Source organism: Mytilus edulis, chromosome 1 (genome assembly GCF_963676685.1).
Source record: "Mytilus edulis chromosome 1, xbMytEdul2.2, whole genome shotgun sequence".
Classification (NCBI taxonomy): Eukaryota; Metazoa; Mollusca; class Bivalvia; order Mytilida; family Mytilidae; genus Mytilus; species Mytilus edulis.
Genome location: NC_092344.1, coordinates 109510056 through 109521763, shown reverse-complemented (window position 1 = coordinate 109521763; position 11708 = coordinate 109510056). Strand labels below are relative to the sequence as shown.

The 11708-nt window shown below is 30.5% G+C and overlaps 1 protein-coding gene across 1 annotated transcript in view; it reads left to right on the top strand.

The window, feature by feature from the left end:
- The first annotated feature begins 109 nt into the window (after positions 1-109).
- Positions 110-11708, top strand: part of LOC139517614 (ubiquitin-conjugating enzyme E2 W-like) — a 28522-nt gene continuing 16923 nt past the window's right edge. The window contains exons 1-2 of the mRNA XM_071308857.1: positions 110-155; positions 8549-8640. Of these exons, the coding sequence (XP_071164958.1) occupies positions 141-155; positions 8549-8640 (107 nt within the window). The 5' untranslated portion in view covers positions 110-140. The remainder of the gene's footprint in view (positions 156-8548; positions 8641-11708) is intronic.

Below are 11708 nucleotides of genomic sequence, written 5' to 3'. Positions count from 1 at the left end.
GAAAGAAATGCACGATCCACAAAATTAAGAAATCTAATTTTTATTTCTAATACTTTATACTTTTTATATATGAAACACGATAAAACAATAAATTTTTAGTTTCTTTTTATTCGAAACTAAAGGTAAACAGACAGACGATCATGGCTTCTATGGAGGTATTCCACTTTTACATTTCAGTCTTTTATTCGATATATGAGACAATATCTGAAAAAGTCTAATTTCCATGTCCCGCACTTCACCAGCAATTATTTTTTTATTCAACCATCTTTTTTGAAAATTTTAAGTTTCAGTATAAACTAAATTATATAATGCACCATGGCCTGCCAATTAAACACTCATTCTTATATTTCTTCCAATAAAATATTGTAATTTAAATGTTCAACCCCCCTAAAATCATGTTGTCCCCTGTGTTTTTTTGAAAACTAAATCATTCAAATAATATCCAAATTAATTAAACAGGCGTCCGATTCTCACATATATGATATATTATATAATAAACTTGCCCCTAATTTGTCTTTTTATATTATAACTATAGCATGTAATAAAATTTTGCAAATTTTAAGAGAAAAAAAATTTGTCCCCAGGGCTGATTTCCCTCCTGTTACCACTGGGTTTTTTTTACCTGTGGAAACATTTACAAGACCAAGAGTTATTTTCCCATTATGTATTGTGCAGAGCATCATTTCCTGAATGCATTAGTACAAAGAAATAGTTGGAAAGGCGGCCAGGTTTGAAAATTCAAGCCCATCCAAGGTAAGAATTTATAGAAAAATACTTATTGGTGTTCTATCCTGTTACAGCCTTTTCTTACACTTACTGAGAATATTTTTAAGTGTGCACCACAGCATTAAGTGTGTTTTTATATCATCTTTTTAAAAGTTATATGTCACAGGAAATACACTTACATTTAATGTGATAAAAAGGACAAAAACTATCGCGTAATTCCTTTCTGTTACGTTCTGTCATGTTACCTGATAAAAAGTAACAGCATAACCATCATCAGTAACAGGAAGGATGTTCAAGACAATTTCACTGACAATCGAAAAGTTAATCTACTATATGCTAACCATTTTATTTAATATAAGTTATCACCACCATATTAAATAAATTTCTAAATAATATACAGTATATTTAATAAAAAAATAGGTTTTTTGCTTTTGATAACAGCAGAGAACATTGTGCAATTCTAGTTTAGTAAATAGTAACAGAAAGGAATTTATTTTAGAATTTTTCCTTACCTAGGCAGATTTTTCATCTTGCAAATACAGTTTCAAAGGATAAATCACATTGTTTGCTGTTATCTTCCAATTGTGACCAATTTAAAATGATGTATTTTTCTTAAACTTTAAAATAAAGCAGAAAAATCCTTTCTGTTAACAACTCTGTCCTGTTACCGTTGTGCTGTTACTCAAGATTCTTTCATGTTACCGACATATCTGACTATATTTAAGTATATTTCTAAACCTTTTGTATTGCAAATGCTAAAATAAATAATTGGCATTTGATAAACTCTTGCAGGATATACTAGTAAACCACAAATATTGTCTTAAACTTATTCATTATTCCCATTAGAAACTTTTTAAAATTGATTCACTTTGGTAACAGGAAAGAACTGGATTTGTTTTGTACCATTTTTGAAATAGCCATTGTTTCCTTATAAAACAATTTTTTGAATTACAGACAACAGTTCCTAGATCCCCAATGTGTGTTCTTCAATTTGTGCTATTAAAATACTGGGTCTAAAAAAATTTTTTTGGTTTTTTCTTATTTCCAAAAATTAGACTTTTTCAGATATTGTCTCATATTAATAATGTGATGTGCATTATGAAACTTGTGGTTTGACTCATATGTTTAAGTATGAAATTACTTCTACAACAAACATGACACAAAGTTTGTTGAAGTCGTGTATAGTAACAAAAAAATTACTTCCGAAAATGCAATATGGAAATGATAAACAGATAAAAAAAATATTCATAGACATTTTTATTTAGTGTCCTTCTTAAATACTAATAACAGTTACATTAGAGACTTTCACTAATATTTGGGATCTCCTGTAGTTGGTGATCGCAATACTGGTATACCAGTATTGTCCATAATACTGGTATAAAAATTTTGTACCAGTATTGTTACTTTTTATTAAAAAAACAGCAATACTGGTACATTACTGATATACCAGTATTGTAGTTGTATTGTTGATTAGACTATATTGAAGATCAAAGGGAGATTAAATGGAACTCAAAAAGATTATAGAGGATAATTGTGAAATCAATTAACAACCAGTTAAAAGTCATTACTATACTGTACTTGCACAAATAAACAAAGGATTATTGAAATTAACTCATATCATCATTATTATTTAAACAATTGCTAATAATTTTATCATATTTCTATATTTTATTTTATTTAATATAGATAAAATAAAATAAAAGCTTATTATTATCTGAGCAATACTTTAATAAATTCAAGCAAATTATTAGACTCTAACACTGTAAATTCAGCATTTACATGTATGCCATCACATATTTTGACAGATATTTTAATACATGTATACATTTTTAGTGTACTAAGATCATATGCATTTGTTTGTCTTTATTTTCTTATTAATCTTTCACAACAAAAGATATCAATATAATTCATTAATTATAAAAAGTTGCTTTATAGGGGAACCTTGTTATAATCCAATTAACTAGTTTGTCTACATAAATGTTAAGGGTTGAAGCAATTGATTCAGAACCATGGACAATACAATTAGTAGCAGATACATGTATATCTACTGGTACAAATACTAGACCAGCATTCTGACAGTTAGAGAGCTATACAAATGCTATCTGAAATAGCTTGTAATCTAGTAAGCGTTAGAGAAAGTCCACAGAGACTGAATACCTAAATACCAATATAGTAAGGGGGAGGGGTTGCATAAATCACATCTGAAGAAGAAATACCAATGCTGATGATACAGAAGCTATAACAGCATTAATGTCAATATAAAATTCACTAAAATATACTACATGAATCTTGGAAAGAGAGAGCTGAAAGAAAACATAGAAGAAAGTACAGAGTTTGTTAAAATGCTGAGACAGAAAGGTTAAGAAAAAAACATCAGAAGATTTAAAACTTTATTTGATGACAATCACAGTGTACCATCTATGGCATCATCAGTTAAACACAATCATTCCTAATAAAATTGTCATGTCATATGTTAATTTCATTATGCATATATGTGACACCTTTAACAAAAGATTAATTACCTATAGTGTTTATTAAAAAAAAAGCACAATACTGGTACAATACTGGAATACAATACTGGTACAAAATTTTTATACCAGTATTGTGGACAATACTGGTATACCAGTATTGCGATCACCAACTACAGGAGATCCAATATTTGTTTCACAGATTGAATAGATAGTGATAGGAATATCACATATGTTATTTATATTTCAGGTAAAAATGTATATTAAAAATCAAATTTCCTTCCTGGAAAAAAGTAAAATCACAAAAATACTGAACTCTGAGGAAAATTCAAAAAAGGAAAGTCCCCAATCAAATGGCAAAATCAAAAGTTCAAACACATCAAACGAATGGATAACAACTGTCATATTCCTGACTTGGTACAGGCATTTTCTTATGTAGAAAATGGTGGATTGAACCTGGTTTTATAGCTAGCTAAACTTCATTATACAACCTCAAAACTTTTGCGGTCCTATAAAAATGATGACATGCCATTTTCTTTATTAAATTTACCAAATTACTAATCTTAAATTTGTCTATCCACATGTACATACATGTATATCTTGTGTGTCTACCAGACTATCACCAACCTTCCCAGACAGCACCATCCCCAAGTACCTTTTGTAGTTTCACATCCACTAAATTGCCAATCTATTAAAATTACTTATGGCACCATCCCCAAGTACCTTTTGTAGTTTCACATCCACTAAATTGCCAATCTATTAAAATTACTTATGAGGTTGAAATTATAGAGAAGGAAATTCAAATTTTTCAAATACACCTTATCCCTATTTGGAAATCTGTCCTGCTTGATCAGAGAATACATTTATGTCCCGCTTGAACTTTTGTCGTCATACATTTGTACATGATGTATATGACAAAAATACCTAAATAAATAGCCAAATGCATTGTCACATGTTATGTATACAGATTGTTGTAAATGTGTACATTGGACGGTTATTTCCAAGTAAAGGAATATTGTTATTATTGTATTAAGAGAGTTTATATCAGTTGTCTGAAGTTATTTCTAGTATTTAGTATATTGAATGAGTAATTAACGTACGTTTTACTTTATGTTATTAGCTGTATCGATAACGTCATATATGGCACAACTTTGTCATGCATTGTTCAGAACGTTACCGTTGGGTCAATATTTTAAGCGTGAACCCAAAAGTGTTCATTTATGAGTTCTTAACTGGAAGAATTGATATGTCTAGATTTGTTTATTTATAAGGTTGTATTATTATAAACATTTTGAGTCGAGGACTCCTATATTTTATGTGAGCGTTTTACGTTGGTTTTTCTTCCTGCTTAGAATATTTACTTCCGGTAATTTGAAATAAATACCAGTGCAAACTCACATTCGTCAGTCTTTGCTGTGTTTACTTTTGGCTTGCAGCAAGGCTCATCCCGGGGGTTCCTAGAGGTAAGAAGCAGCGCATTAGCTGTATGCCTCGCATTTTATATTACAAGTAAGGGTTATAATTTAGAGGTAAGAAGCAGCGCAGATAGCTGTATGCCTTGCATATTTATTTATATTGTCAAGTTAATCCCGGTTGGTCCGTACGAAAATACAAGCTAAAGTAAAAGACTATTATTTTAGTAGCTCCGCCCGTATGTAAATTATATATATTATTGTTGGAATATTGTACTTGTATGGAAATATATCGGCTGTTTAATAAAAGTATCATTTTTATACGACCGCAAAATTTGAAAAATTTTTCGTCGTATATTGCTATCACGTTGGCGTCGTCGTCGTCGTCGTCGTCCGAATACTTTTAGTTTTCGCACTCTAACTTTAGTAAAAGTGAATAGAAATCTATGAAATTTTAACACAAGGTTTATGACCACCAAAGGAAGGTTGGGATTGATTTTGGGAGTTTTGGTCCCAATATTTTAGGAATTAGGGGCCAAAAAGGGCCCAAATAAGCATTTTCTTGGTTTTCGCACTATAACTTTAGTTTAAGTTAATAGAAATCTATGAAATTTTGACACAAGGTTTATGACCACAAAAGAAAGGTTGGGATTGATTTTGGGAGTTTTGGTTCCAACAGTTTAGGAATTAGGGTCCAAAAAAGGGCCCAAATAAGCATTATTCTTGGTTTTTGCACAATAACTTTAGTTTAAGTAAATAGAAATCAATGAAATTTAAACACAATGTTTATGACCACAAAAGGAAGGTTGGGATTGATTTTTGGAGTTTAGGTCCCAACAGTTTAGGAATAAGGGGCCAAAAAGGGACCCAAATAAGCATTTTTCTTGGTTTTCGCACCATAACTTTAGTATAAGTAAATAGAAATCTATGAAATTTAAACACAAGGTTTATGACCATAAAAGGAAGGTTGGTATTGATTGTGAGAGTTTTGGTCCCAACAGTTTAGGAATAAAGGGCCCAAAGGGTCCAAAATTAAACTTTTTTTGATTTCATCCAAAATTGAATAATTGGGGTTCTTTGATATATGCTGAATCTAACTGTGTATGTAGATTCTTAATTTTTGGTCCCGTTTTCAAATTGGTCTACATTAAGGTCCAAAGGGTCCAAAATTAAACATAGTTTGATTTTTACAAAAATTGAATCCTTGGGGTTATTTGATATGCTTCAACTTAATATGTACTTTGATTTTTGATTATGGGCCCAGTTTTCAAGTTGGTCCAAATCAGGATTCCATATCAAGTATTGTGCAATAGCAAGAAATTTTCAATTGCACAGTATTGCACAATAGCAAGAAATATCTAATTGCACAATATTGTGCAATAGCAATTAATTTTCAATTGGAGTTATCTTTCTTTGTATAGAATAGTAGTTGATAATATATGTTGGAAATTTGCCAGACATGACTATGATGTCATTTTCTATTTTTATTTGCCAATAACTTTATGTAAATAACTTCATTGGAAATTTGCCAATATAAAATGTTGCTGATGAAGCTTTTTTTCTTTATCTTATCTAAAATGTTTTTAGATAATGTATGTTGGACATTTGCCAGACATGACTATGATGTCATTTTCTATTTTTATTTGCCAATAACTTTATGTAAATAACTTCATTGGAAATTTGCCAATATAAAATGTTGCTGATGAAGTTTTTTTTATTGTTTTATACAATAAACAATGTGTATTCACTTTTACTACCAACCAATCTTTACCATTCAGTGATAACAAGCACTTTATTTTACATTTTAATATTTTATGATGTATTTAAATGAGTAGTTATTGCTGCAAACTCCATTAGAAATTTGAATTGATATCAGTTTTGGAAAAAGGGAAACGGGGATGTGAAAAAAAAGGTGGGTGGGGGTTTAAATTTTTCTCATTTCAGATTTCATAAATAAAAAGAAAATTTCTTCAAACATTTTTTTTGAGAGGATTAATATTCAACAGCATAGTGAATTGTTCAAAGGCAAAAAAAACTTTTAAGTTCATTAGACCACATTCATTCTGTGTCAGAAACCTATGCTGTGTCAACTATTTAATTTTAGATTTAAAAAGTTTGAAGAAGAAATCTTTAATTGATTTGTAAAATCTTGACATTTGTTTTGTGTAAAAAAAAACCCATGTAATGTCAAAAATTTGATCACAATCCAAATTCAGAGCTGTATCACGCTTGAATGTTTTGTCCATACTTGCCCCAACTGTTCAGGGTTCGACCTCTGCGGTCGTATAAAGCTGTGCCCTGCGGAGCACCGGGTTACTATTGACTAGTTATTCACGCTACCAATGATGAGAGAGAACAGACAACAGATTTGACGTCCGTATTTATTTATTACCCCGTGCATTTACTAGTTTTATGAGATATTCGTATTTGCTGGCTTTATAACTATATCAAAACATAGCGAGAAGCAGAAAATACGACACAGGTGTAGATCCAGCAATTTTTAAAATGGGGTTTCTCCCCAGAAAAAAAGGGGGAGGGGGTTCCAACTATATGTACAGTTTCAAATGCATTGATCCTCCAAAAAAAAAGGGGAGGTTTCCCCCCTCTGGATCTGCCACTGAAATATAGTTTGACACAACTGGACTCTATATGCATGATATGGTAGCTTGTTTCAGGTTGATACTGAAGTTTCTTTTACATTGTATACTTAAAAAGTGGATTTTCAGTTGTTTTATATTAGATACTTTTAAAGTCATACCACATCTTCTTATATCTATGAACATGTACAACTATATAAAAAAATGTTAAACATCTGTGACTGTTGGGTTGACTACTTTTTGGTTTGAGCATCCTGAATTAAAAAAAGTAATTTTAATAGATTGGCAATTTAGTGGATATGAAACTACAAAAGGTACTTGGGGATGGTGCTGTCTGGGAAGGTTGGTGATAGTCTGGTAGACACACAAAATATACATGTATGTACATGTGGATAGACAAATTTAAGATTAGTAATTTGGTAAAATTTAATGAAGAGAATGGCATGTCATCATTTTTTAAGGACCGCAAAAGTTTTGAGGTTGTATAATGCTATGAAGTTGTCATCGTCTTTGTTGTCTTCTGCCTTGTCGTCATTGTCCTATATGTCCTAAGACACATTAGGTTTCTGGACAATAACTATATTAGTTTAAGTAAATTGGTCTCTATGAAATTTTACAAGATTGTTCAATACCACAAAAGAAAGGTCGGGATTTATTTATATACATGTATGGTACCAATAGTTAAGGAATTAGAGGCCAAAAACAAGCATTTTTGTAGTTTCTGTGTAAGTGTATGGATCTCTCTGACATTGTACCACAAGGTTCCATATCAGAAAGGGAAGGCTGTGATTTTTGAGTTTAGGGGTAGTTGCCTCAAGCATGAAGGACTTGGGGGCAAAAAAGGGGCCAAAAACTCATATTTTTTTCTAGTTTCCAGACAATATTTTGTGTTTAAGCTTATGGATCTCTCTTAAATTGTACTTCAAGGTTCCATTCTACAAAGGGAAGGTACAAAGGGGGTAATTGCTCCAGGGGTCCGTTCAAAAAAGTTTGAGGGTGATTTTTTCTCCAATTTTTTAAGGGGTTCATATTTTTTCCCCCAATTTTTTGTAAAGTTTTAAGAAATCTTTAAATGCACAGTATTGGGTAATAGATTTTTAAGATCTTTGACAACATTTATTTTGTGTCAGAAACCTTAATTATGTCAAAAAGTTGATCACAATCGAAAGTAAGAAGTACAAAATGTATAAAGCTTGAATATTGTGTCCAATTTTGCCCTAACTGTTCATGGTTTGACCTCTGTGGTCATATCAGGTTGTGCTCAGCGTAGCATTTTATTGTATAAGAGGAGTTAATACATAGATGTATTGCAAGGTGACTGAATTTGTAAACGTTTTCTTTTCAGAAAAGACTGCAAAAAGAACTAACAGCATTAATGAAAGATCCTCCTACAGGTGTTAAAGTAGATGCTGAAAGTATTTATAAGAATTTATCTGAGTAAGTCTTCACACCAATACAGAAAGTTGCAACAATTTAAAGTTCTTGTTGTTTTATAGTCATGGTACATGTAGTTATTGAATTTTTTTATACTGTTTGACTAAGCGGCCTAGCCACAATCAAATGTGCATTTTGTGTTTCACATGAAGTCAAAAATGAGTATCATCTCAGGAAAAAACTCTTTTGATATTTTGGTTCAAAAATAGTTTAAATTATGAGAAATAGCCATCATTAGGCTAAATAAAGGCAACAGTAGTACAAAGGTATACCGCTGTTCAAACTCATAAATCCATGGACAAAAAACAAAATCGGGGTAACAAACTAAAACTGAGGGAAACGCATAAATATAAGAGGAGAACAACGACACAACACTACAATGTAACTAATACACACAGAAACGGACCAAGCATCAGACAAAATCCCACGAGAATAACAAATATAACATCAAAACCAAATACATGAATTTGGGATAGACAAGTACCGTGACACGTCTTATCGCAATGTCAATTTACACTCAAAAATAAGAGAAAACAAACGACGCAACGTTAAATTGTAACACACACAGAAACGAACAATAATATAACAATGGCCATATTCCTGACTTGGTACAGGACATTTTTAAAGGAAAAAAATGGTGGGTTGAACCTGGTTTTGTGGCATGCCAAACCTCGCACTTTAATGGCAATGTTAAATATAACATAGAAATGACAACATAATATTACAGGACTAACATACAAATAAATAGGAAAACGTATTAGACAAAGAAACACATGATTAATGAATAACAAAAAGCATCAGGTTTAAATTTTAATACGCCAAAAAAAATGCGCCTCGTCCACACAAGACTCACCAGTGACGCCCAGATATAAAAGATCGAAAGCAGAAAAAAAGTACAAAGTTGTACAGCACTGAAGATCAAAAGTTGAAAAAGGTTGTGTCAAATACGGCTAAGTTTGTATGCTTGGTATAAGAACATCCTAATTATTTAGAACAATTAATGCTATTGCAAACAGTAAATTTTATCAAATGAATATAACAGATATACATAATGAAACTGAAGTATTACCTCATTACATAAAACAAACACGAATACATAATGAATGACCAACACAGAATAGAGACACCCGACTTAGTCCAGGCCTCAACACTGGAAGCATTTATATAATTACATGCAGCTTTTGGAAGAAATATTTAATATTTTTATTAAATAGATTGTGTTTAAAAACAGTCTAATTTTCTTTAATGGTTGCCTTCAAGACATGGTCACCAGTTTCAGACTTTTGGTCAATGACAAAGACAACAAAATAGGTTCAGAATTATTGAATATCAAATATTTCAATCTGAAAAAAAATGACAAGAACATTTTTAACTCACAGTTTTTTCAAACAACAGTAGCTTTCTTTGATCATTAATCTTATCTGATCAAACTATATCTAAACTAATCTATAAATAAGAAAACTTCCAAAAAATTCCTTTCTTTTGGTGTATAGAACATTACAATAACTTGATGCATATTCGTACAATAAACAATTAAACTTAGCAATACAATTTATATGTTTTGTCTACGGACAAGACATTGTATTGATATTTAATTAAATGCATTATCAAAACCTAATTTTGACATAGTTGAAATGTGTTCTCTTGAGAAAAAAACATACATTTTATCATTTTTATCTATCAAATGATGCTGAACTTTGAGGAAAATGGAACAAATACATTGTGATAATGTCTACGGACAAGACATTTTATTGATATTTAATTAAATGCTTTAAAAGTTGATTATGAAGTTAATATTAAAAGTTGCCAATTAAATTTTAAGCTGTGTCTTTTTAATTTTGAAAAATATAAAAATGTATCCATAATTCTTTACACATCCCAATAATTTATTGATTAGGCTAACATGAAGATGTAACTTCTTTTAACTGAAATCCATAAATCTGACTGTTTAAAACAATCAAACTATTATTAAAACTCAATTTTGACATAGTTGAATGTGTTCCCTTGAAAAAATAACATAAATTTTACCTATCAAATTAGACTGAACTCAAGACAATTTCAGTTGAAAAAAATAATTTGTTAGAATTAATGGTGACTATATCTATGTTGAAAATACTGAGTTTTAATGTGTACAAATAAATAACTTTCATCACCTATAAATAAGATTTAAGTTCAAAAGCAGACAAATAATTGAATTTAAAAATTTTAATACTTGTTAAATGTATAAGTGTCTTGTCCGTATACACTTCCTCATCTGCTGGTAATACTGAAGTGCAAAAGATAAAGTCAGAGAAAGAGAAATACCTTTTCTTCATTTGATTTAGTTAATCTTTTAAGGTATGCAGCAACTGGAATAAACATATTGGTATGCTTTTTATGACTGATAATTTGCCACTTTTTAAAATCCATTCCTGTAAAGTAATTTTACAAAAAATTAGAACACTTAAATTACCATTTATTTGATCAAAAATAAGTTATTTCTAAGTTTAACAACACATATATATAGAAACAATTTAGACCCATAAAGCCAAGCTATATTGATATAAAGCCATGTCTACGGACAAGACATGTGTCTACGGTCAAGACATATTCTGACATTTTTTTCATATTCTTCCTCAATTAAGAGATGGTAGAAAAATATGTTAGGAGTGTTTTCATATCTACAAAAGTATAGGAACTTAGCAATGCAACATTAATGTTATTACACTTCCAGTTTACTAGGGAATGCATGTCTACAGACAAGACATTTTTTCACCTTTGTATATCCAACTTTGATGGTATATATCTCCAGCTAGGGTACTGCAATATTGATATATGAGGTAGTTTTTGATAACTTATATACTAGAAGAGAAAACAAAACACATAATAGCATAAATTTGATTTATTTTTCTCTTTTATCACTTCACTGAGCAAGCTAAAAACAAAAGTACAAAATTTCATAACACATGCATAGTATTCCACTTTTTATCATAACTTTGTAACCACTGAAGATTTTTCGTTGCAACAACCAGCACAAGAAAGATGAATAAATTGTCTATAACAGTGAACCAATAATTTAGGTGAAATTAAGT